The sequence below is a fragment of the Tyto alba genome, unplaced genomic scaffold (genome assembly GCF_018691265.1).
Source record: "Tyto alba isolate M040663 unplaced genomic scaffold, T.alba_DEE_v4.0 Super-Scaffold_20000042, whole genome shotgun sequence".
Lineage (NCBI taxonomy): Eukaryota > Metazoa > Chordata > Aves > Strigiformes > Tytonidae > Tyto > Tyto alba.
The window spans coordinates 31,650-59,130 of NW_024881293.1; the positions used below are offsets into that span (position 1 = coordinate 31,650).

General features: G+C 40.6%; 1 protein-coding gene across 1 annotated transcript; it reads left to right on the forward strand.

Moving 5' to 3' along the window:
- Positions 1-1,775: 1,775 nt before the first annotated feature.
- Positions 1,776-6,108, forward strand: GUCA2A (guanylate cyclase activator 2A). The gene is made up of 3 exons (XM_009972122.2): positions 1,776-1,850; positions 4,933-5,122; positions 6,019-6,108. The coding sequence occupies exons 1-3, from the start codon at positions 1,776-1,778 to the stop codon at positions 6,084-6,086; spliced, it is 333 nt and encodes a 110-aa protein (XP_009970424.1). The 3' UTR covers positions 6,087-6,108.
- Positions 6,109-27,481: the final 21,373 nt, after the last annotated feature.

Below are 27,481 nucleotides of genomic sequence, written 5' to 3' on the forward strand. Positions count from 1 at the left end.
GAGCTTGACGTAGTGCTTAAATGAAGTGGTAAAAAAAAAGTGTAAGCAAGACAGCCACAATTCTATCTGGAGGTTTTTGAAAGAAGATGGAGGACAAAATGTGTACTTCTTTACTGTCAGAAACCCAGTTGGATCAGAAGCACTAGTATCTTCCACCATGGCATGCCATCAGCATGTCCAGCGTGACACTGATGAAAAGTGACAGTCCACACAGGTGTTTTGAGAACCAAATATGTAATAGGAGGTGGGGTTTCAATCACCTGTTTCATGCCCCTCAGTAGACATTTTTATTCCCTACATTTAATTGCTTTCTTACCCTCAGCTTCACCTAATTGGATTCTAGGTATGTCTGTCTCTTGTGACCCCTCTGCAAAGCTTCTAGGAGGCGATTGTTACTCTACTCTGCTGTTATACCCTTGATTGCTATTAGAGTAATTAAGGGCACAGGCGTGAGTTAGACTAGAGTTGCAAGTGGTGTTGGCTGTTGGCCATGGCATCACAAAAAGCAGAATAAACCATAACAGCAGAGAAAGCAAACTTCTGTGGGATCAAATTTAATGGATAAGGAGTAGACTGGACTGGCGGACAGCAAATAAAAAATCCTATTAGTAAACAGTCAGCACTGTCAGCTAAGGGGTATCTTCATCTTTACTGAAATTTTTGGATTATACTGAAACAGAGAAGTCTCATTCCCTCCCTATAAGCCCACTGTGTAGGAACTCCAAGATGCTTTAGTTTCTGGAATTTCACACTAAGCAGCATGGTGGTTTTTACTGTAATATTAGCAATAGATTGGAATACAGTAAGAACAAGAGCCTCTGCTGGCATGAAACATTGCTGAGATCTAAGTTGCTCATTGGCTGATTGTTGTCCTCCTCTCTTCTGCTGGTATCAGGAAGATTGTTTGGCATGGTGTCTGATTTTACTTCAAAGCCACAATATGACAGAAATAATTTACAGATTAAAGGACCTGAGCACGATGGGCAGAACTGAGCTGAGTGAGGCATGTTTATGCTTCTCCATCTGTGTGACATTACCATGTTTCTCAGTAAGACTGAAAGTCACAGAGAAATAGATTTGATTTGTGACAGCCTCTATCCTTAATGACAATCCCTGTGCCTTTTAATGTGTGCATTTTAATTAGGTGCTTCAAAAAGCAGCAGTAAGATGGCATTTTGTAGCTGGCCATATGCAAGCACAGCCTGTGTTTATCTGCCTCAGTCCATTGCTACCCTCTTAGTACCTGGAATCACCAGAAGAGGGAACTGACTGGCCAGCAGTTAGTGCAAGAGATCAATTTTTTTCTATCTCCTGCCAAATCTCTTTCTCATAGCACTGTAGCAAGTGGCCAGAAAACTGAGTGCATTCCCCATATGGAGACTGAATTTCAGATGTTGTGTTAGATCAATCTCTACAATTTATTTATTGTAGGCTGGAATGTTTTGCCTGCTTATGTCATGGACAGTTTCTCAAAGAGAGACTCATAAACCCCTGGGTGTGACTGTCTTACTCTGCCAATAAGTAGCTAACTGATAGTCCACTGAGGGTTTATTATATGTCAATAAAGAGTTTAGATTAATGGATTACCAAGCAAATGATGTGTGAAGTCTTCATAAAGCTCCAGCTTTGCAATGGGAGCATAGAGCTCTGACTGCTAGGCAGTCTGCTTGCTAAGAAGAGACAAAGTCTGAGACACAAAAGAAAGAGAGAGAAAGACCAAATCCAGAGAAAATAAATTATATTCAGGTTACGAAAGTCTATATTTTGCAGGCACTATGAAAGGCTTTCTTGCTTTTACAGTCCTTGCAGTCCTTTTACTGGTGCACAGCTCCCAGGCAGTCTACGTTCGGGTGAGTTTTCTGTTCTTTAACTTGTTGGTATTAGAAGTTCAACAAAGTACTGATACTATATGCAATGTTGTGGCTGCAAAAGGAATCTTGAACTAAACTAATAAGCTTAAATTTTTGCTTTGCTCCAGTTTGATATCCAACTTAATTTCCTTATGGTTCAGTTTTTCTTTCTGTAAATTGCTTCAGATATTACTAATATGTTGCTGCAGTTTAATTAACTTCACCAGCTGTATCATTGCTCTGAAATCCCTTGCTGACTGAGACATTGTGTTTCCAGAGTTTTCTTTTTCACATAACCCTTTTGTGTTGTGAAGCTGCAAGAACAGGGGACACCGCTAAATTTATAGAATGATGTAAACAAGGTGTGACAAAAGAGAAATTTTCTTGTCTCACCTGCTTTTATTCAGGAAGTTCTTTATAAACATGATCTGCAAGCTTATGTGATAGCGTCCACACACATATCACGTATATAAAAAAAAAAAAAAAAAAAAAAAAAAAAAAAGATTAGCTGAATCCAAGGAAATACTAAGAGGCAAATAATCTATTAGAGGAGGCTATATCAAATTTTCTAAAATACACAGCATCCATGACTGATATTACATACAACATGCAAGCAGTTAAGAAGGTACTTCAGTGCTCTTGTACTTGGGAGTCTGTTGGACCTGTCTGCACTCATCCTTAGAAACAGTCTGGGAGATGTCAGTTTGATCACAATGTAAATAAATTCCTCAGAGTACCAAGAGAACAAATATTTCTTAAACAGTTATTGACTCTCTTTATATGTGTGCAGTAGGCTTCCAGGGATAAGGTACTATATGCTTTGAAATATCTTCTTTTTCTCCTTTGGGTGTCACAGATAGCCAGACATATCAGGTTTAAACTATTTCTTTCTTCCAAATCATTCTTTAACATTTAGAGTCATCAGGAGGACACATAGCTTCCTACTTAATGAAAAAAAAAAAAAAAAAAAAAAAATCTCAGTTTTCCTCTTGGAGGCATAAAAAAAAACCCCTCTAAATGAGAATAGTGTTTCTAGGTTGGGTAAAAGTGTAGAAAGTGCAGCTCTGGAGTTTTAGCTACTCTTTGTAGTTTGAATTTTTATCTCATTAACCGTGAAGTCTGTATTTTCCCCAATATATGTGCAGTGTACTCTACATGTGTGTTGCACTCCTCTCACTTGGACTACTTAAGGTCTCTAAGGTCTGACTAATTACTCAGTGAATAAAGTCGGCTTATGCTCTTGTTGTCTGAAATTCTTTCCAAGACTTCCCTCTCCCGTACTCCATCAGAAGTCATTCAGTTAACAAAACGTTTTTCAAAGCAGAAGTGAAGTTCATTTGATTTCATAAGATTTTTTAAAGACTGTCACTATCTTGACACTTTCCATCACACATCTTGAATTAATATGATGCAAATTGGAAGAAGATAGTTTACTAGGTGTGGAGTGAAAACAGAAAAACTACAGAGATGGAGCTTTCTGGCCTGCATTATTTCTGCAATAAAATCTTAGTTCAGTAACACAATACGCACTTTCACCTTGGAAAGAAGATGCTGCTAAGATTGAGCTCTCTCTAATACATTTTTCTTATCTGAGGTGGAAGGGGTTTGTTTTGTTTTGTTTTGTTTTGTTTTGCTTTGTTTTGTTTTGTTTTTGCTTTTTTGTTGTTGTTGTTCCTTTGCTGTTTTTTGTCACCAGGACATACATGTCTCAGGGTTCATTCCTACTTTCTGGTTTCTCTGAAACTGTACCTGTGGAAATCCATCCTTTTTTTAGTTCTCTGTTTTATGCTTTTGAGATCTGTGACCAATAGCCAAAACTAGAACTGCATTTATACAGGAAAAGTTAATTTTTCATAGTCAGTCATGACTGATTAATTAATCTGTGTGAAATCATAAACTGATCGCAAATAGAAGAATTTGACTTTAAGTAGATGCATGTCCAGAGTTTATCTGGTTGGGTTTTTTTTTTTTAATTCTTTAACATCAAAATTCTGTGATTCTATAAAAAACCCAACAAACCAAAGCCAACTACCCTCCCCTGCCCCAATCTCACACTATTCAACACTGGGTTTATGAGACTATGAAATGAATGACAATGTTAGATCTCATGCGCTATCAGAGTCACTTCACTTTATTTCTTTGAATGAGTAGATGTTACTTGATCATCTTACTGACTACATGTTGGTCATTAAACCAGGTTAAAACACATGCTAAAGATCAATTTCAAAATGATTATTTCTCTTCTAGGCCAAGCTCTGATTATCTGCAGACATAGACTTTATGCACCTAGCTTAACAATAGCAACACCTGCAATGTGTTTATGACCTCAACAGTGGGATTCACTTGAAACTGAAAGAAAGACCATTAGCAGATGCACAGGGTCTAGCAATCTAAAACATGGAGTAATATTTCCCAAAATACTCTCCCAGCCTTCTGAAGCTTTTGGTATGAGCTCAGTCAGAAGTGTCTCTCACTTATGCTTCCAATAACTTCTGTTCCATTAGTAGCGTGGACGAGTTTTAAATTCACTGAAACTCGACACAGTACCTTGGGGTGAGGCATTTCAGCTCTTACAATATGTCATGTGAAGGAATAGCTCCTTTTGTGTGGTTAGAGCCTGCCACATGACAACCAACACTTGAAATTCTCTACTGCTATATTAGAAGAAAGAGTGAACAAAATAAATTCCTATTTACCCTCATCAATCATATTTTGTAAATCTTTACCACATATTGCCCAGTCACCTCTTTTCTAGACTGAAGATTTCTAGCCTGTATCTTTTGACCCCAAGTATTATGGGCCTCTCTCATGGGAGTGAGAAATGCACTAATTCTGCCTCCATCCACATAACACACAATGAAATCCCTGACTAGCCAGGCAGGTCTCACTTCTCCTCTGAAAGGGCTTTGACTTGAAGAGCCGATCATTTTGCTTTCAGTCAGCACTGATTTTATCTAGGCTTTATTTCAGCACTTTCTTTTCCCTCCCATATAATTTTGGGGACAGTTTGTGGTTGAAATGGAATGGATTTGCCTAAGAACTGACTTCCTGATGCTTATTTTTTCACCTTCTGTCTACATAGGATGGAGACTTGAAATTCTCCCTTGAGTCTGTGAAGAAGCTAAAGGAGCTTATGGATGAGAACAGACACATTAACCCTCGCATGGTGGTTTCAATGGCTAGCTATTCTCCATGTGATGAAAAAGATCTCCCTGAGGAGTTCCAATCTGTGTGCAAAAGAAAAGATGCATCCATGATTTTTGAGAGGCTGAGTATGTATTTCATATTTCATAATTGCCATTTTTGTTACACTTTTCAACCTTAAACATTCAAATAGCGGCAGGCAAAGAAATATAATTACTGTTCTGTCATTTTGAAAACGGCTGAGAGAGTCCATGATGCCTTTCTACTTCCTCTCCTACAAAGGATGCACTACACTAGCTGTGAGCTCCCCACAAGAAAATTCCTGCTGTGCTGAGCTTAGCTGTAGCATGTACAGATCAGGCTGCTGTATACATGAAAAAGCTTCTTTTAAGTAGTTGCACACTAACTTACATGACTTAAAGTGAGAGAGCCCACGATCTCATTTGGCTTACAGGAAAAGCAGGGTTATATTACTCAGTTCTAGCTAACCACAAATTGTGAGCAGGTCTAATTTCTCTCTCTGATCAGTATTGAAGATGTTTTTCCAGGTAGTCTAAAAGAGGTGTGAGACATAAATGAGGTGAATCAGTCTTTGGCGTGATGTATCACATATCTAAGGTACACATAGTGATTCTTGAATTGGCTGTTATCAGGGCCTGCATTTTTATTTTATTATGTTGCATTTATCTGTTGTCCAATATAATGGATGCTTTAGGAAGAAACACCTCAAATATAATGAATGCTGTGATTCTACAAGCCACATTCCCACCACCCTCCCACGAGATGTCCTATTGTTCTCTTCCACATGTTCCCATTGTTTCCCCAATGAATTCAGGTTTGATTTAATTTGTGAAACCAGAATTTTGCAGGAACTAATTTCACTCATACCAGTAATGACTACAAGCAACATTGAAGCTCAAAAAACAGTAATGGAAAGGAGTCTCCAAATCCCTTGATGTGTGGCTGTGGTCTCCAACAAATTCTCTTGCCATCTCACTGAAACCTTCTCTTTTCTCTCTAACAGACCTGGCTGTCCAAGAACCGGATTTGTGTGAAATCTGTGCCAATGCTGCTTGTGCTGGTTGCTTTTGAATAAAGATGAAACAATCCAAAGAAGATGTGTCAAGCTAGGAAGTTTGTGCATTCATATTGCAAGATTGCATACTTTCACAAATCAATATTTGGGCTCCATCTCCACTACTGTCAAACTGTAGCTGCTAACCCATGTAGACACACCAGGGGTAGTCCTGTAGTAGTTGGATTAGGTGTCACCAGCAGTGTAGTTTGGGCATCAAGGATTCTGTAAAACTCAGCTGAGAGATTTCCACTCTGCATGAGTTGTGTCACACTGGAACAAAAATAACCTGGACGCAGTCTCATTTTCCACTATTTGGTCTGGATTGGAACACAATGGGTGAAACTAAGCAGTCTCCTGTGGCCTTTTTAATATTTAAACCTGCCTGTCATTTGGCCTCCCCTACACCCAACACCCCACAGCACTGGGTTATCATCTCTTCCAGCCCATGGTTTCCAGTGTGTTGGATAACTATACCTCTACCTGTAGGTCCACCTGTGACAAATATGTTTGTAACAAAACTGCAGCAAGTAACTTTGTCCCCAGATTACTGGTATTTAGTAACGCTTTCATAGCTAGAAAATTCTCAGTCTGTTACTTGTACTAATTGTTGCCAATGTAGGGAATGGATGTAGAGGAGCACAGGAACACTTTCTACAGAGTTGTATGGAAGCTCCTTTCTTTTGGCAGATATTCATGTTCATTAAGCTCTATTTAGGAGAAAGGAAGTCCAAACTGCAATGCTGGAATCACTTTGAAATTAAAAGATTGCCTTGTGTTTTTATTTATTGGTGACAAGATTGTGGAGAAAAGATCTGCCCACGTTTATATGCTGTATATGAAATAAAAGCTGGTAATAATTTGGAGGGTTTTTTTGGTTTATGTTTTTACCAGGCTTTGTGGTGGTGTTTTTTTTTTTTTGTAATGGTCTACTTGTCTACTTGCTTTTCTCCTACATAAAGTCTTTCATGTCTGGGTCTTCACTAGGAAAAAAAAAAAGATATATTATTAATATTGTTCTGAACTTAAGACAATTTGTGGTCCTTATATGGATCATAATATTATAAGGCTATGTCATAGCTTTTAAATTATTCCCTTTTACTTTTAACTGTTGAATTATTATGTCAATTTCATATACACAGTGCCCTGCCATCAACAGGAACACCACAGACTGATTATGGCCTAGTGTGTAGAGCACTGTCTTGACATACAGAAAAATGGAGTTAAAGGAGGGACTCAAACCTCTGTTTTGCACTTGCTGGATGAGATTTCTAATAATTGTACAGAAGGAGGGTTGTGTCCCTGTAGGGAAAGATGGGGGACACACAGTAAAAGAAACAAACTAAGAAAGCCAAGAAACAACAGGCAGGAGTGGCATTTCAGTTTTGTAGCAGGCTGTAAAAAGCCCACCAGAGAAAACAAATTTCGAGGACTGCATTTCCCAACAGCCTCTGGGAACTGGGGCTGCAAGCATAGCCTGCTCAGAGCAAAGCAAAGTGTCCTGGTTTGGATTGGAATGGAGTTCATGTTCGTTTTGGTAACTGGAGGAGTGCTGAAGCACACTGACATTGCAGAGGGTCTCCAGGTCCGAGTGCCCTTGCTTATGTGCGGGGGCGGGGGGAGCACAGCTGGAGTACTGGGACCAGATTGGCCGATATTCCATATCATGTGACATTATGCTCACTATATAAAGGCAGGAGTGGACCGGGATGGGCTCTCACTTCCAGAGAGTGTTGCTGTGGTGCCTTTGTGCTCGGGATCGCCGGCCGGGAGCAGGCGGGTGTCGGTTGGTGGGTGGTGAGCAACTGTATTGTACATTACCCCTTGATACTGCTGTCAGTGTATTATTCTGTTACTGTTATTAAACTGTTTTTATCTCAACCTGTGAGTCTCCCTTTGCCCCTCCAACTCCCTCCCCATTCCCAAGTGGGAGGAGGGTGGGTGAGCGACTGCATGGTGTTTAACTGCCAACCAGGCTCAAACCAGACACAAAGATTTCTTCAGGCTGGGTTACCAGATTAGCCACCGACCCACTGTCATCTGCACACAGTCTGTGGGAAATAATCTGCAGTTTTTATAGTTGTGCAGAAACCCTAAGCTGACTTGCTGAACGGCTAATTTGGTGTTAAGAGACTGTCCTGGTTTGAGCTGAAATAGAGTTAACGTTCCTTTTTTATAACTAGAATAGTACCGTGCTTTGCATTTAGCATTGAGAAGAATGCTGACAGCACACTGATGTTTTCAGCTGCTTCAGATTTCAAGGACTCTCTGACTCCCCGTGTCCTGCCTGTGAGCAAGGGCACAAGAAGCAGGGAGGGAGCATGGACAGACCCAAATTGGCCAATGAAATAGTCCATATCATGGAACATCATGCTCAGTATATAGAGGAGGGGTGTTCGGGAAGGGGCTCTCTCTCTCTCTCGCTTGTGGGATTGCGATTGCGGGATCTTGGTATTTCGGGATCACTAGGCAGGAATGGGCTGGGTATTGGTCAGCGGGTGGTGAGCAATTACATTGTGCATTGCCTGTTTATATTTTCAATTACTGTCATTGTTCTAATTTTATTAGCATTATTAAACTGTTTCTATCTCAACCTGAAAGTCTCCCTTTACCTCTCCAATTCCTCCCCCCCATTCCCGGGTGGAAGGGGGGAAAGGTAGGTGATCAGCTGTGGTGTGGTTGTCTGCCGACCGGGCTCAAACCACAACAGAGACTTACTGGGCACTGGAGGTGTGAGTGTGTTATCTAGCAGGGTGTTATTACTTTAATGGTGAAGATTTATTTGCTTAAGAAGTTGAAACACAGAAATTCACTCAACAGTTAGAATCCAATATAACTGTTAAGCAAGTGTTCTTTATTAGCAGCGCTGGGCAGCACTGGGGATCGCTTCAGGGGACAGGTGAAATCACAGACAATATATGCTGCGAGGTTATACATATTCAGTGTATTTCTGAGAACTGATCTACATATTCATAAGATTTCCCAGAACTTATCTACATATTCTGAGCATGCGTGATAAAAATAAGGTTAGGGTCTTTTCTCCTCTGGTGGTCATTCATAGTCTTCCTCACATTGTCCAGTGATTGAATTTTGGTTTTCTTTTGACCATATATGGTCGTGGAGTTAGCTCATCTGTTCTTTGGCCCTGGGATGCTCCAAGAAGGTCAGTTTTAACTAACTCACAGGTGCTTATCTTGATACTGGTGTCTTGGGTCCCTGTTATCAGGGGTCCTCAGGAAGCTGAACAAACCATCTCAAGGTCTACTTAAATTTTCTCAGGGAGAAGTTGTGCATTTCAAAACATCTTGCTATTAATTCTGCCTAGCAATTGACTAAATTATTTGCATGAAAGGAAGAAAATAGTATGGGTGGAAGATACTGACCAGCTAGGATTCTACTGTAAACAAGTTATTTGCTCTAAACAAGAGAAATAGTTTTGGCCTTCTCTCAAAGTAACCCCCATGACAAAAGGTAAAAGTGCTCCTCCACACAGGAAAGCTGCTATCTTCTACTCTGATCCTGTACACATCGTCATCACCTTCAAGGCCAGCATACTAAACACACACATGGCAGGAGAGCAAATGAAGGAGAAACAAGATAATTTTCAAATAAATATCCTCTAGTTTTCATTGCCTTTCTTGACAAATTTAAGCCTTTGCTCAGAAAGTAGTAAGCTTCTGGATCAGCTCAGTTATCTCACCCAATTGCACCTTTAAAGGGTAGAGGGGAGAACCATCCTAAATTCTAACATTAGCCAATATCTGCAGGCAAGTGTCAGACACCCTGAGATTAACAACGTATCTTTAGCCTATTTTTCCTCCCACAGCCTCACCTCAAAGTGTGGTCAAGTGTGAACAAACAGGCTGTTCGCTGATGTGTGTCCAAAGCTCTGACAGTGCCAGGGAGCAGGTATCTGTTCAGACATGGCATCCCACAACAGCTCCGCTTGGTCCTGAGCCAGAGCAGCTACCCATCAACAGCCTCTGTGGCAGCAGGGGCTGGGCAGGACTACCTGGTATCCCCGCCTCGATGAGAGCACAGAGATTGCCCAGAAACCTGGCTGGGACCTCTGTAGATTGGCATAATAGACTGAATTTTAACATGGTTGCTTGGACTGAAACCAGGGAAAAGTCACAAGTGTTAAACAAATGTTATATAAGCTTATTCTAATTTTTGGGGCAACATAAAGAAACACTAAACAGGTGATTATTCTATTTTGAAAAAACACACTTCAAGGTGAGGATGTAAACAACTCCTGGCATAAACTCACTGGCATCACTCAGGAAAGAACAGACTATTGCAACACTAATTGCCTTTGTTCTTCTCCAGTTTGATTTACAAATATCAAGGGACAGAAATGTAATTTTTAGAGCATGAATTTTGAGAACCTCTGTGGTACAGGACACTGACACTGAAAGGGATTTTACATAAAACAAACTTGTATTCTATTTATATGAAAAGCCTGTAAAATAACACATTGTAGAGAATGATGCTATGAACTGGTCCTAGTATCCTTGTCCATGTTAAGAAATAAATAGACTTGTAACAACAACAACAAAGCCATACAGACCCTTTTCAGCATCATTTTCATAACCTCAAACCAATATGAAATGTAGTATGAGACCTTAAATAGAAACATATAAGAATTAAAAATATTCGAGTGATAAGTATGGAAAGCTGCCCCTGATTAAGTAGTGTTAGATGAATTCAAGACTAAAGAGTTGTGATTGCCTCCAAAGCCTGTCTGTTTTTTTCCTTCCATAACTGAGTTGAGTGGATCATGTTCAAAGCAAGTTTATTATACAAACTCAGTCTTGAGTTTTAGTATTTTCTCCCCCCAATTTAACAACTCTTTACTTTCAGAAAATATTTTAGTGTGTAATTTCATCAAGTGTCCCATAAAGATACACTAAAAGCCATTTGGTAAGATTAGTAATAGAGCTGGGCCTGCTGCCTTTGCACAGTGTATTTTATAAGAAGTATGCATTGCTTCATTTCTGATTTATGGCTATTATTGCAAATTGAAACTGTCACCTTTGCTCTACCCCCTGTGATGCCAGTGGACATGTAATCAGACCAGGAGATGGGAACTCAACATTTAAAGCAGAATTTATCTCATAAATTTCCTGCAATGAACTCTTCTAACACTTCTAGCATTTCTGTTTCATGTTCACATCCTCTGAGAACAAATTTTACTATGCTATTTAATTCTGATCTTAAAATGTGATTTTAAATTTTGGTCAAACACTGGAGTTAAAAAAAATCTTATTAGAGGGCACCCAAGAAATATGTATTTTGATGCTGGGCTATAAAAATTCAAGAATCTTCCAAACTTGTACGTGGGACTACTAAAAATGGGTACAAGTCATGTATTCCTTTGTATGCATGAGATTGAGGAGTTCTTTCTTCTATGTTTTTATAGATTCTCTCTTCAGATTTGGGGTTTTCCTGAAAGTTCCATCTCCTGGATTCAGTTTGTTTTTAACACAGAAAAGTGAGAGGTTTTACCTTTTTGGTTAGGAATGCAAGGTTCAGAGTATGTCTTGAGGATATATTGGAGTACAAATAATGTCAGAATTTTATTATTTTATCAAAAGTTGAGAACTGGTTAAAGACTTTTGACAGCTTAGGTACATGAGCTTCACCAAGGAAGAAGCTTCAATGCATAGGTCAGAGGGCAGATGCCCTTGATTAGCATGGGCATCCCTGTCAGGGGATCAGGATCCTGGGTCATACTCTGGCTGAAATCTGCTGCCTAGTTTAGACCATTTCACGGACAACAGAAGCACAAGTCTGGATGGACGGGGAGTTTCTAAAGCTGCCAGGTGGCAGAACTGAAGCTGGCCTTTCCTCTAGCACAGAAGCCTGGCAGGGGATAACTGTTGTACATCACAGACGTGCATGGAGAGCAAAGCGCCCACTCCAAGGGCTGACCTCCAAACTCCTCCTGTCTTCCTCCTCTCCTGAGAGTGGGCACTAAGTAAGCTTTAATGGCTCCTACAAGGTCATCTGAGGCCTCCACCCACAAACCCTGCCCATGGGCTTCATTTCAGTCCAGCTCTGGGCCTGCCTGAGCTATATTGTATAAGTACTCTTCTCTACCACAGCCAAAGTGCTGTAGGACTACTGGTCTCCACCACCACATATCTGTGCCTGGTCATAGGCCCTGATGATCAGGACCCCAAACTATAGACCGAATCCCTAGCTTTAGCTCAGACCTGTCTCTTCATTATGGACCTGCCTCGTGATGACAGGGTCTATCTGATCTTCTTTACTGTCACTGACCCAAAGTCTGGCCCTGACCTCCACATTGACCTCAAATTCAGACCTGCCTCATCACTATGAATTCTCCTGAAAATTTGAACTCTTGGTTGAACTTGACCAGTTTTGGGGTCTGGCCTGCTCAACTCAGCCAGGTGCTGTGGGACTGCACTGTGGCTGGGGAGACTCCTGCCCCACTGGCCATGGGTTTGCCCTTGGCTTCCAGATCCCCATCCCTTAGGGAGCAGATGGCTCTCACTGCACTCTGATGATACTTCATGATGTTTGTGTTTATAATCCAAATGCTAAATTGAATGAAATTCTACATCAGAAAGGACTACTTTTGACATAGTCACCTTCTAGGCATCAAGTCACAGTCCAAACCCCTTTCTTCAAGACCTCACAGGAAATTCCAATAGGTAATTCATATAATGAGAAAGGATCAGGTTGATTCCCTCATTTTTCACCAAACCACTAGGCTTGTGCTACCTCACACCTCCTTCTAGTTTCCAAGTGCGTTATTTTTTCCTTAAAATCCTTCTATTATAAAGTTAATTCTTCTGTTCTACAAGTGGCTCCTGAATCACAATACTTATTGGGGATGAGGAGCCAAGGGGAATCTCATGGCTGGTGGGGGCAAGGGCAATGGCCTCACCAGTCACGGCACAGTCCCTGGGTAAGGAGACCATGGAAGATGAAGAGGTCATAGCCAAGCTTAACTAAGTCCAGATTATCAGAACAGTTTATGGTGAAGAGGCAGGGCTGACGTCAATCTGGAAAGTCAATGTGTGGGTCAGGTTCAGGTCCAATGATGTTAACCAGGAGATAATACTGTCCCATGGCTGCCAGGCAGGTCCATAATGCAAAGACAGGTCTGAAGTCCGCCTGGGAAATCAGACCATGGGTTGAGGTCCCTTTTAATGGGGTTCACTGCCACAGACATGACTAAAAGGCCATTCAACCTTTTCACAGATTCCAGACACTGAAAGCTCTCCCACTTGCAGGGGACAAATGGCTGATAAACCCCTCAAGTCTTCTCACTCTTCAATAGTTCAACCATACCTGAGCTTGTTGTATGAAAAAGGCCAGCACTGCAAAAAACTGATTCAGAATCCTAGTTCTTAGACAAGGGCATCATGCAGTCACTTCTTATCACATTAAGGTGCACTTTAATTCAGAAGTTACTTTTTTCTTTTAATAAAAAATAACATAATAAAATTTTTATTAAAAAAATTAATAAAAAATACTTTCTTTTCCTTTTCTTTTATTTCTAGCAGAGACTGTTAGTTTGTAAATGCTTGAACTCATTCTTTGTCATGGAAACAGTATCACTGTAGCATGGGGAATGCTGCTTCCCCACTGCAGCTCTGGGATTTGTCTTCCTTTCCCATAGCAATCATTATGCAAAGACTGTAAATTTGGTCAGAGCTGCAGAACTGGAGTCAAATCTGCCTCTGTCAACTATTGGGAAGGCCATGGGTACTTGTCATAGACTAGATGCCACTATCTTTCATGCTGCAAATGCTTCCCTGAGAGTACTCAGGGGCCTATCCCAGTGGGAAAAGGACTGAGAAGTTTTGCATTCATCTCCTTCTACTACAGTGTGTGTGAAAGAACCTCTTGTCGAGGCAGTGATTTTCCACATCTAGATCAGGCTTAACTAGCGAAAGACATCTCTTGCCTGGATGATCAAGTTTCGCATTCATTCATCTACTTGGAAAATAGAAGGCTCAAGGCAATCTTACGAATGTACATAAGTATCTGATGGGAGGATGCAGAGAGGACAGAACCAGCCTCTTTCCAGAGGTGCCCAGTGACACAACTAGAGGCAATGAGCACAAATGGAAACATGGGAGGTTCCCTTGAACATCAGAAAATGCTTTTGCACTGTGAGAGTGACTGAGCACTGGAGCATGTTGCCCAGGGAGATTGTGGAGTCTGCACCCTTGGAGATATTCATACACCATCTGGACACGGTCCTGGGTAACCAGCTCTGGGTGGCCCTGTTTGAGCAGGAGGGTTGGACAAAATGACCTCCAGAGATCTCTTCCCACCCTCAACTATTTTGTGTTTCTATGATTCTGTGATATATATGATAATACATAGCCTAGTGTACACAGTATATATGATATATAATCATATGCTGCCTAGTTAATATATGATTTGCAGATATCCAATTACAAATGTTCCTTCAAATAGTTCATTCTCAGATGTGGACTCATATCAGTCTGAGGCACTTTTTGACCCTTGAATGAATGCATCTCTGTACCTGGGGAACAGAAATGCCCTTCACTATGTAAAACATCTTGAGTACTTTTTATCTCTGATATACACAGTGGTGTGGTTCCAATGGAAATAGTTCAAATGCATCCAAAAATAACACAGTAGGCCAACACCATGTTCCTAAACAGCAGCATTTTCAACAAGAAAATGTTAGTGAGTCCTCACAAGGTCCCTTCTCAAAATATTCAGAATGTTTAGTATCTAGTCTCCTTCCTTTCTTTATAGTGTTATTTTTCCAGGAAGATACAAGAAAATTTATGAAGTTGCTCCTAAACATATAAATTCCTATAATGAGCAAGCAGCGATGAAACAGCCATAAAAAGAATTCCTCTTGAGTAAATTCAGAAGAGAATAGAACAAAAAATTAGTATGAAAATTATTTCTAACTGTCCATGCTCGTGTTTCATGCTCTGCTCATTTTATGCTCAAGGACACGATACAGGAGTTTTGTATCATGGACAGCATGTACTGCATGTGGCGACAAACCTGCAATAAAGTGCCAAAGAGATGGTGAAAGAGTAACATTGCCCATTTCTAGTAGCCTGGGCAACATAGAAACTTACTCAGAAGAGCTCTGTTAGTTATTTCTTATGATCTTCCCTGAGCCCATGGGTAGAAGACAGATGTGATTTTGGAAGGATGTGGTCTTAATGACTGTATTAAATTTGTGACTGTAATGACTGCAATTAAGTCAATGATTTTGCTACTTCCTAGCCTTGAGGAACAGGTCACCAAAGGGAGTAAACACATAGAAACTATCTGAATGTAAAACCTCTTCCCAGTGGGAGATGGGAACTGTGTTGAGTTCTTTTTTCTCCAGTGGCTTTTCAAAATATCCCGGACTTGAATACTCAGATTACAGAAAGCCTTTTCTGAAAGCTAGTAAAGCCAGCTGCAATAGAAACATTTTGAAATTTGATAAGCTATTATACATTTATTATATTAGTGTAATCATATAATATATTACCTTTTGCACAAACTTTTGCTTCAAGGCCAAAAAGTCACACAGGGAGGTTAGGAAAGAATTTCAAAGTCTGTAGCTGATAACTACAACTTGGAGTTGTCTCCACATCTTTCTTTACAGCATCACATGTCTCTGCTCCTTTTCAAAAGAGCATCACATGTATACTGGAACATGCTTCCAATGCTTCCACCTCCATCTTTTTTTTTTTTTTTTTTTTTGTTCAGTAACAAGTGGGATTTTGGATAAATCTTGGAAACAACGACATTCCTTACAGGACCATTTAACAACTCCAGGCAGTTGAGGAAGCAAATTCTGAGGATACATCTCCCTGTTGCAGGGCAGCATATCTACCTCTGTCATTCCCATGCTTTTCTGGATGAGAGAATGGTGGCATCTGCATACATTTCCTATTAATGTTTAATCACTAATAAGAGTATATATTTCAGTTGCTGATATCTCTCTCCCTTCCTCATATGAGTTTTACAATCAACTCTTGGCTCAGAGCTCTTGTTAGAAAAATCTGTATCGTATTCCTGTATTGCTGTACATAAGTACGCACACAAGTAACAAGAGGGCAAAGGGCAAAATAAGGCAAGAAAACATTTAGGAGTGCTGTGAACAGATCCTGCAAAGAATCTACACAATATTTTGATGCTGCTTGACACTGTCTCTCAGTTTACCTCTAGCTACTCTACAGGTTGGATCACTGTGGTCCTCCCCACAGTGCTAAACTCTTTAAAGCCCAGCAAGTTTCTCTGTCTGTGAGTGATGCCTGGGAAGAGTTGGCATAGTTTAATCAGTATTATGATGAAAGCCAGAGAATCAGAAGACCCATAATTTAGCTATAAATCACACTTTATTGCCCATGTCACTAAATCAATAGTCATTAAATCAGAACAGTAGGTTCAAAGAACACTTCATAGGAGAGAAATAGAAATCAAAGATAAATATATTCACCAGCAGAAATGCCTAATTTTCTGCAGACTGGACTTTTTTAGAAGAGTAACACAGCATGAATATTGGTTCAATCACATTTTAATCATTCTAGCTGATCACAGGTATTCTTTGTCCTTTTTTCCCTGTTACACATATTATTGTTAGTTAATGTGCATTCTCATGTCTTACTGATGACCTATAGATGTCTGTCAGATGAAATACATGTCCAGTACGTATTCTGGAGAGTATAGGACAGCAGCAGTGTCCAGATTTCTCCCATCATTTTCACCAGATTTACATAGAAGCCTAATCAAAGTAAATTCTAAGCAGTTTTTCTGCATCAGTTTTGCATGTCTCATCAAGGAGGTAGTGCTTGGGTGCGCGTGCATTTCTCAGTTCAAATTCAAATGAATAAATGAGAGTAGACAACAGCACATCTTTGGTAGTGAGGTCTGCCACTGTGTAAGGAAAGATGTCAGAGGAACTAATTTTGTATACACTTTATCTTTAGAGATTGCCCCATTGTAACACAATTTTCTCAGTAGCTGCTGTGGCCTTGGTTCTGAATGCTCATACAGTATTTTAGGAAGACCAGAAGTACAGCTCTGTCATTAGGTTTTAAGCAAGATACAGGATTTTATGTACTGACCTGAGGCAGGTTTAAGCTAATGTTGAAGTTTAGGATTTGCCCATGTTTATGTGCAAATCTGTTACTTCTGTACATTGCACTATTTATGCTCCCTTGTTAAAGGACTGACATTGTTTTAAAGAGGGAAAAAAGATAGAAAATACCAATACATACTTTTCTGTGACTTTTTCAATTATTTGGGAAAATTTACTCCAGGTTGTAGGATGCATTTGGTAGGCATAACAGTGTCCATGTTAAGCAACACAACTTTATCTGTGCACTTTGGTCATGAACACATGCAAACAAAATATGTTTATATGATCACAACAAACCAGAGATGCAGTGATGCAGATTGCACAGCTGAAAAAAAAAAAAAAATATAGAAGAATTTTCTGCTCTCCTGCTTCTGGTTACTGAAACTGTTCTATTCCTAGTTATAGCAAGGAGGGTTTGAGACAAACCGGTGTGTAGGGAATTGAAAGGAGATTTAGGGACAAGTCCTAAAGGGGTTTTAGTGACTGTGGTGGCAGGTATTTCCCTTTTTAACAAAGTCCTCTGCTCTTCCTATGAAAACAGCTTGAATCATTCTTTCTGCAGCACCAACTTCTTGCACAGTTTACCTTAGTCAGTATTCCTTGCCTGCAGCCCACAGGTCACCCCTGTACTATCTGTGCCCTCTGCTGCAGCCAGCAGCTTGGGCCCAGCCAGCCTGTCCTGAGTCCTGGGCAGCCTGGGCTCACAAACTCTGCACCCTGCTCAGAGGTGAGGTTACTCTTAATGAAAAACAGTGGTGACTGTCTCACAGACCTGCTTTGAGACAGCTTCTAAAGCTAGGCTTCTTCAGGGAGTTTGCTTATCTTTCTGTTGACTATGATATCTAGTGACACTGATATACCTTGGCATAGATTCCTCTGTTGTAGAAGGATCAGAGATCCTTTCCCAGATATAAGCTTTAAAGCCCTCCCTTTTTGTTCCTATATAGCTTCTGGTAAAAGGGGATCCAAGAAGAGTAAGTGACAGCAGGGTCTATCCTCATCTACTGAATCCTCACAGTCTCCAAAATGGCATCCCAAACTTTGCACACCTATCAGACAGGGATGTCTTTTCAATATGAATGCGGTATTCAGAACTTCATTTAGAGATCATAGAGAGATTGCACTTCTTATAGAGCTTTGTCATTAGATGTCTGTGAGGATCTTGCTGTCAGTGATTTACGTTATCCAAACCAAGGATGGTGAATGTCACATGTAGACAAGGTGCAAACTAAATACCAAAAGGAATGACTCAGAGAACAGGCGGTCATTTAGAGGCACAAAAATGGATTCATACAGAATGCACATCCTAGAGGACTAATCTCTGTTTTTCTTATTCATGACAGAGATGTGGCTGATAATGTGGTTGTTGAAGATAAATAAATACCATCAGTAAAATCAGAAAGTCTGATGTTCAGCTGAGTTAAAGTTTGGTCTGCATCTGGATATCCCCATTTCTGTTGTTGGTGAAGGAAAACACACCAGGAACTGAACATCACATGTGACCTGGGCAAAGTACTTGACACTGTGGCAGTCAGTAAGCACAGGCCCAGCATCAGCAGCTGGATTCCACCAGGGAAAATGATGTGCTAATTCCCTTAGCTCCTGTAAGGTCACTCATTTCTTCCAATTTGACCTGAAGAATTTTGTATTGATACATTCTTCCTCATGAGTTATCTTCTGAATTGTAAAAACCGTCTTCTCCAGAAGGATACCAGCCAGCACTTCTGTGCTAGCTGTGTACCTACACCTTCCAGATGTGGGTTCATGCAATGATGTACATTTCTCACGTATTTATTTCTCCTTTCTTGGGTCACACAGGCCAGGAACGCATGCACTATCTGTTTTCCATCCAACTTTTTCACACTAGTTTACCTGCAAAGACATTGCTCGGGAACTGATCCCTGAAAGAGTACCTCGCTTCTCAAGGGACACCTTTCCAAGAATCAGCCAAACCTTTTCCTGTATACTGAAAGCATTTACATTTTCCTGTAGAGGATGAAGTGCTTATTGATTTCCACGTCAGGAGCACTTTTCAGTAATACAAATCATCTATTTGGACACCACATTCTGTCACAACAGCAGGATTCTGATGGACTGTGAACTCTCATGTCTAGATGTGTCTCTGCTCCCCTTCTTAGAAGGCACCTACATACATGATCTACCTATACTTTATCTTATATTTTGTGGCATTGACGCTTAAGTTCTACTTCATCCAGTGATATCCAAATATGGCCTACAAAAGTGTAAGTAAGGGCCCATCATTACTAGCTTTTGATTCCATTTTGATCCTGATGGTAAAGCAGCTGGAGAGTTCAGCCCACCTGCAGCCATAGTTATGTGCTAGCTAAGCAGAAACTGTTACACACAGAAGAAAGATGGCTATAAAGGTTAGCATGTCATACATACCTCTCATTCCTCATGGGAAGAATTTAAGTACATGAAACAAAAAGAAAGCTTATCCATCCACAGCTTTGAGGTTGCACTGGCTTTTGAAAATTGTTACAAAGCCACTACTAATATAGCATCTGTGGAGCTCTGCAGGAGACTGGATACACTGGGAAGTTGACCCAGTAACAGAAAAAGTAGTTACTTTCAGTGGAACAAACTGGTTCACAAGTGCAGCTCAGTGAGTAGCTACATAAGCACTAAAGAGAGGTAGAAGCAAGAGGTTATACATAAGGACAGCGTAGCAGCTTGAAGAAAATCCTCTTGGCAACTATATAGAATTCTGCCAAACTACAGCATTCCCATTACTGCTGCCACAGCTTGCAGTTCTTCCCAAAACTGTTCCTATCAGGGTGATCCTCTGCATTGGAAGTGTGCAATACCAAGTATATAACTTACTTTATTAAGAAGAGATACTTACCAACACAGAAGGATATTTGCACAGAGGAAAAGCAAAGTGATAAAAAGGAAGATTTTATGTCAAGGTTGCAACAAAATGTCAGTTAGATAAATTCAAAGTTTTATATGCAATTTCTCTTTAGTGTGTATAATTAAATAATGGAGCAGTTTGTAAGGAAGATTGAATGTCTGCTATTTAAAGTATTGCCTGAATTATATTTCTTAAACACATAGTTTACATCCACTTCCTTAACCACATATGTATTCTTCCTTAACACATGCATATCTTTCTCTTGCATATGTTAAATCCAAATTCAGACTAGGTATGTAGAGTGGTCTTTTAGGATTTAGAATCTATGAATTCTTGTTTCTAAATCATCACCCTCTTCCCTTATGAGACATAGAAAGGAAAAGGTGGTCTGTATTGCCCTGGAAACCCTCAGTCTTTCACCTTAGAAATAATAAGGCTCACAATCCTCAGTCATCTGCTTAGTTAAAAGACTTTCTTTCAGCTTTAACTGTTGAACTAAGGTACATCAAGGGAATTCCCTTCTGTGCTGTATTACCAGAAGAGCTTCAGAATGAATGCCCTTCTCCCAGGAGCTAAACACCTGTGATCACAGTCTTGCACATATCTCTGAGTCTTCTGGCTCCAGATTCTGAACAGGGGTCAGTGGTCAAGCTACAGCCATGTAAATTGTTGGCAAGATTTTCTCAGAAGCACTGGCCAAAATAAAGTAACTGGTCATCTTGGCTCTGTCTTTGATGCAATGCAAAGTAAAATTTAGTGACCCCTGAATTTATGCAATGTCTCAGTTATGTTTTCATTTGTGTCCTCTGCTCCTTTATTAGTAACATCCAACACTGGATTTTTTTTCCAGATGTTGAGCACTGAGATGACAGAGTCAATCAAATATGTAATTCCAAGAGCTTCTTAAAGCACTGGTTAGTTCAGAGATTCTCAGCATGATTGCTCTTCCCTATGTTCATTACTTTGCACTTACTGCCTCTGATTCCCCTTGTTATTTTATTATGCTGTAATTCAGTATTATGATGTCCATCAATAACTCTGCAATCATCAGTAATTTGGGATTTTCCCTTTTCTCACTATTATAGTATGCACAGAATTTTGTGCTTGCTCTCCCTTAAATTTACTTAATCTTTCCTCCAGAATTTCTCTTACTCTTCTCATCACTCTGCTTAGCTCTCCCAAATTTATATCCTTATATCCTTTTACTCCACTTACTTGCCTCCAAGGGCTGACAATTCTGGTCCTTCTTCCTCCTGACAAACAGTCCCCATTCTCTTTCCCTTAGTTTTTGGAGTTTGAAATTGTTTCTTTGTGTGGGTGGCTTTTGTTTGTTTGCTTGTTTGTTTTTCTCTCCTAGATTCTACAATGTGGCTCTTTCCCAACTTTATTCCTTTCCTTTCATTTCTTCCCCTAGACTCTCTTGGTCCTTATGTGATTTGCCTACCCATTTCTCCTATTCTGCTGAAGCTCAAAATTCTCTGGGATAAGGAAATATTTTTTTCTTAGTTTAAAAGGTATCAATTTCTACATATTTCTCATATTTTTGATGTCTCCTCTAGTTCTAGCTACCAGTGTTTTCAAACAACCAGTTTTAGATCCTATTAAAATTCTCATCTCATAATTTCTTTCCCAATTCCTATCCACATTAGCCTCCAGTGTCACTCCAGTATCCCTTCTACCCAGACATTTTATGTCTATCTGCTTCTATTCCCATCAACCTCCATCTTCCCACCCATCTGGCCATTAGCATGCTGTGGTTTACCCATGTTCTTCCTGTTTTTCAGAATGTCTGTTATTTTTTTTTTTTCTTAAAGGCTTTATTTTGTTCAAATCCAGGTAAAAATTGAGGCAAGCAGAAAAAAAGTTATCTTAAGAGCAGAAATATTTAATTCCTTTCAAATGCTCAAAAACATGAAGGGTGAAAAAAATTTCTTAGGTCTTTTTGCTTAATATGGGTGAATTTCTGGCTTGCTTCTTCCTAGGAAACAGAAAAACAGTATTGGCTAATTTAAAATGGAGCTTTTGCTGAGGAGAGGAAATTTCCAAGTCAAGAGTTTATGCTGGGAAAAATGCAAAATGATTGCAAGCAATTTTGATAGTATTGGTTTTATCCCTGGGTGGTGCTCTTACTCCAACCAATCATGCAAATGCAAGGATCCAGAATAAGTACTTGGCAAACACTGAACACACAAAGGTGTGATTGTCCTCTGGGTAATATTTTACCTATGACAAGGGTCAAATAAAGTACCAATGACTATGTGATTTGGTTTATAAGCAATAAAAAACCTATAAAACCAATGGCATAGCCAAAGAGTATTTACATTAAATATTTTGCAAAACTGACATGGGTTCTGATAAAAAAGAGTAGGGTCTAGGTAGAAATAGATTTAGATCTTTCCAGGAACTTATCTTGTTTTTTCAGGAATCTGAATGACAAGTTCTGCATGGTCCTCTGTCTGGGATATTTTCACTACCAGGCACTGGAACTAGAAGTGATGATGCAGGTTTTTTGTTTGTTTGTTTGTTTTTAGTCCAGTCATGGTGAGATATTATTTGACCACATCAGCATCTTTTTTGCTTTCCTATTCCAGTGGATGAGGAGATACACTGAATCCTGATATTTCTCTTAGCATTCATCTGTTTAAAATAGTAAATACACTGCAGTTTGATGTCTCCCCACAGCTGGGTACCTGCACTTAATTGTGATTCAGTTGAATTAGTCCAAGCAACTGGTTTTCCTTGATATCTAATGGTAGATGTCTAACTCCACTCCTAGGTGATATATAAGAAAATATGGAGGATGACCATGGTGGTGAAGGGGTCTCTGGCACATGAACTGTGAAGAGCGGTAGAGGCAGACAAACTTCATTAAACTGATAAAGAGGAGAGGAAAATGAGTGGGAGGGGGGTGCAATCATTCAACAAAGTTTAATCACTGTAAGGGCAGTTAGAAAGACAAGAGAGCCAAACTCTTCCCATTGGTATCAAGCAACATAAGAAGGGGCAACGCTGCAAATTGCCACTTGGGAGGTTAAAGATGTACCTTAGTAAAAACTCCTTGGCCAGAAGTTGGTACAGGTCTGTGGCAGTTCACTAGGCAGGTGGGGGGATCTCTGACTCTGGGGGGCTCCCATAATTTGGCTAGACAATGCCACAGCTGCCCTAATCTAGGCCTTCATCTGCTGTGAACAGGAGGTTGGATGGGAGATACCAGATGTCCTTTGCACCAGCCTCACTGGGATTCTTTTGAAAAAGTGCGGAGACATTTCTATCCCCTCCATCACCCCCTCTCTGCAGACCACAGATTTTACAGTCACAGCTCATAAAGAGGACATCCTTCTGAAACCAAACTCTCTCAGAGAGGAAACCTCAAACCTCACTTCCTTCCTGGACCCAACTGTGTCTGGACTATCATGCATGCCCTTTAGCACCAGCCATCTGGTCTGCTATTGAGCTGATCCAGTGAGTTCTGTGTTTCTAAGCTGTCACTTAAAGGAGTGCAGCATACCCTAAGAAATGCTAGGGATTCTCCCATCATGGTTTAAAATAATTAAGTGAAGAGGTGGCAGAGGAAGCAATCAGGGAGACTCTGGGGGGAATCACAGCATAAAAGTCACACAGTTCTGCAAAAGGTGAGAACAGTGCCCACTTCTGGTGTCAATGTGATGGGTATGATGTTGGGAATTCCCTATCCATCTCATTCGTCAGCTGTGGCTCTGATACCTCAATAGACATGAACTGTCTGATGTACAGCATGGCCTTCAGCCTCATGGCCATATACTTGCAGTGCCTGTTAGTTGTTTGGTGGTGCAACTGCACTCTTGTCAGATGGGTGTTGATTTCCAGATGAATCTCCACCTTGCATCCAAGCCAGCTACACAGTTCCCACTTGCTTACCACCTGGTCTTTCCTGAGGCTTGCACCTTTCTCAGCATCTTTTGCTGATTGCTACTAGAATGCTGGTGACAGCTTTCCTCCCAGTACTGGAAGAAGAATAAATGGAGCATCTTGGAAGAGTGAACACCCATCATCTACATCACTCAGCCTTCTTCAGGTGCCTCTGTCTAGACTGGACCACCTTAGCTGGGGAGAAAACTCCTCTTCTCAGATATCTGGATACAGCGTATGGAAAACTGAGCTTTCATCTGTCTGAGCAGATGGAGTCCTTCCTGGAAAAAGATCTTCAGAAACTTAAGAAGAAATGAACAACATGGCACAGATGCTCCAGAGCAGCCTTGAGGACTCATGTCTATAACAGTACAGAAAATAACAAGAAATAGGTACTACCCTATTTTCTTTAACATACATATTTTCCTGTGCAAGGATTTTGGATTATATCATCCTCCCTTGGCCTGACTTTCTCCTAAATATGGGTAAATGAGACAGATCCAAGGGAGAGAGGGAAAGAGGTGAAGGGCAACCTGTTTCAAATTGTTGTCCTAAGCTCTGTTTGACTATGTTTAAAAGGCCAGCTTAGGATTCACGGAACCGCTGTGTACTTGAGGGATACTATCCATACAGTGCACATTCTGCATGTTCTTCACAAAAAAAATTATAAAAAGAGAAGACATAGAAACAATAAAACTGCACAGATGTCCATTTCTCTCAATGGCTTGTCTTTAACAGCAGACAGCTGGAGCAGCTTTCAACAAGCACAAGGACAACTAGTGATAATTCTCTGATGCTTACAAGGATCTGTGTCTCAGTTTGCTTATGAGCTAGAGTTCTGCATTTACCTTTTATAGCTCTTGAAGACATTTTTTGTATTTACTGAAGTTTGTACCAAGTCCCCGTGGTGCAAAGTTTAACTATTTGTAGATGAAAAAGAAGTATTTGTGATTATTTTGAACCTACTGTCTCATTATGTTAATCAATCCCCTTTGTCTTGTACTATTAGCCTTTCTGTGCTCTAAAGCTGTTCTATAACTATGATCATCTTGTTGACTCAGACCGTAAAGGCGTCTAACAGAGATCTTATGATCTCTGATCAGAATGAAGTCTGAATGGACAGATGTGGTTGAGTAAGCACACAAAGAAATGGCAAAACAACACCCGAAAGACTGGCTTGGACTGATAACAAAGGGTGCCAGTTCTAGCAGTAAAACTGAAGAACATACTGCTTTCAGGAGGCCCCGAAGGCCTGAACTCTGATAAGTCCACCGCATAGATAACTCATCAGTGGAAAGCAGTGCATTTACAGAACATCACACATCTTATTCACTTTTCTGTTAGACATCAGCAGGAAGACAGATTTTACCAAAGCATTGCCCCATAGTAACTGTGGACATATTGGAGATGTGACCAAAACCTGGTTTTTCATTGCCAGTCAAGAAAAGCCTTAGATATGTGATGACAACTCAACAGCCTGTGTCCTTTATTATCAGTGCTGCATCCTGGTTAGACCTCTGAGATACACACATTTTGGTGCTTGTGAATAAGTGGATGTGAGAATGTGTTTTAATGAAATCACCTTCCTTATAAATTTTGGAAATGAAGATCACCTTCCCCTTCCATAAGGTACTACACTGAGTTCTGTTACACTAATTTCTTACAAAATCATATTTTGATAGGGTCAAGACATAAAAGAGGTTGTGTTGTTTCATAGAAAGATGCCTGATAGTTCTGAGGTGACCTATGTAGGGATTATCTAAATAGAAAGGTGGTAACCATCTGGGGAAATTTAGAAGGACCTGATAGGGGGATGCAGCCTGCCATTTTGGACACGAGTGCACATCAGTGCTACCTCTCTCTGCAGAAAGTGCATATGTTAAGGACCCTACAAACAATCCCAAGAAGGAAGCACCCTCCCCTGCCTGTCTTCCATGGTGTCTTTCCTTAAGGGCTTGTATCCATGTATTGCAGCACTATAGTCACATGAGCTACCATGGCACCAGATATTGCAATAAAGTTGTAGCTCGGTGACTGCAGGTGAAGCTCTAGTTCTCCCAGCTCATTTCCTAGGTCTCTGCATTTGCATACATACATTTCAGAGAGGCCCCCTTGGCTCTGTTGTATCAATTCTGAGGTCTCTTGTACCAATCACCCTGCATCCTCTGCTTTTCACTCCTCTTCCCCCTTGTTTGTAGTCTCCATCCCCAGTCATTTTTAGAATAAATCTCTCCTTACAAGACTGGTCAACCTTCTGGCAGAGTTCCTTTTTTTTGTGAGGTGGATGTCCTCTTTCTACAGCAGTCTTTTCTCCTAAAAGAAGGTCCAATAGCTGCAAAAGCCAAACCCTTGAAAACACTACAATCTGCATGAGGTGTTGATTGTGCCCTCAATCATCACTTGCAGGAGAGCCATGTAGTCACTTCTGATGCATTCAGGCTCTTCCATGGCACCTTCTCATTTTTTGCACATGCAGTTGAGCAGGTGGTTGTAGTTCAAGGCCCAGAAAAGCCTCAGCAGTCTCTCTGCAATGTGACAGACCTGAGTCCTAGCAGACAGCAAACCTCCCTATATAGTAACTCAAGTCATCAGTTGGTCACCTCCAACCACTATCACTTGCTTTTTTTTTTGTGTAGATCCATGGTTCAGGCCCACATGTCTCTGATGCTTCTCAAGACATGGCTTTCTCTACCTTGTTTGTAACCAGGGCACTGAGCCTATTCTGCCATTGTAGATCTGCAGGTGGAGAAGGAGACTTCCTCCCTTTGCCAGGAATAAGAAGCTTCCAGTCTTCCCTGTCTTGGGAGTCTCCATTTGTCCCACAGCTGATCATAGACCCTAGCTGCCCCTTCTTCATCTCAGTTGGGGTTTCAGTTGACAGTTGACCTGTCTTCTCAGGTCATCAGTGAAGATCTGGTCAATCTCTTCTGAATTTTTCTTCATATTGGGCAAACTACCCACATCCTCCCACAGCTCTTTAACTTGGCAGCACAGTTTTGTTTCAAGGGCTTGAAGGGTATAATTTCTGTACAGACACAAGTGCTTTAACATTCAGAGCCAAGATCTGTTCATAGATCTCCAGATAACAATTCACAGCTTTAACTGCAAGATTACCTTTCCTAACAGAAACATTCAGGCAAATACCTGCTGGGGAAGTAAAACTTTCAACACTGTCATGGATTGAGCCTGGTTGGCAGCCAAACACCACTCAGCCACTCTCTGCCCCTTCTCTTCCAGCAATAAGAAGGGACAGATGAGCCAGGTTCAGGGTTTGAGATAGGACTGGGATGGGAAAATCACCCTTTATGGTCACGAGAAAAAGGCAGACTCATTAAGGGAAGAAAAAAAGAACATACATTTATTACAGACACTAACAACACTTAACAGAGTAGGACAGTGAGAAGCATTGCCACATCTTGAGAACACCTTCCCCCCACCCCTCCCTTCTTCCCGGGCTCAGCTCTGCTCCCGATATCTCTACCTCCTCCCCCAGAGGTTCAGGGGCAGGGAATGGGGGGGGTGCAGTCAGTGCTGCCACTTCT

Bases quoted from the DNA above. Each gene is read 5' to 3' on its own strand.
- GUCA2A (XM_009972122.2), top strand. From the start codon at position 1,776: ATGAAAGGCTTTCTTGCTTTTACAGTCCTTGCAGTCCTTTTACTGGTG. The intron at 1,851-4,932 runs GTGAGTTTTCTG...CTGTCTACATAG, and splicing joins CCCAGGCAGTCTACGTTCGG to GATGGAGACTTGAAATTCTC. The intron at 5,123-6,018 runs GTATGTATTTCA...TCTCTCTAACAG, and splicing joins CATGATTTTTGAGAGGCTGA to ACCTGGCTGTCCAAGAACCG.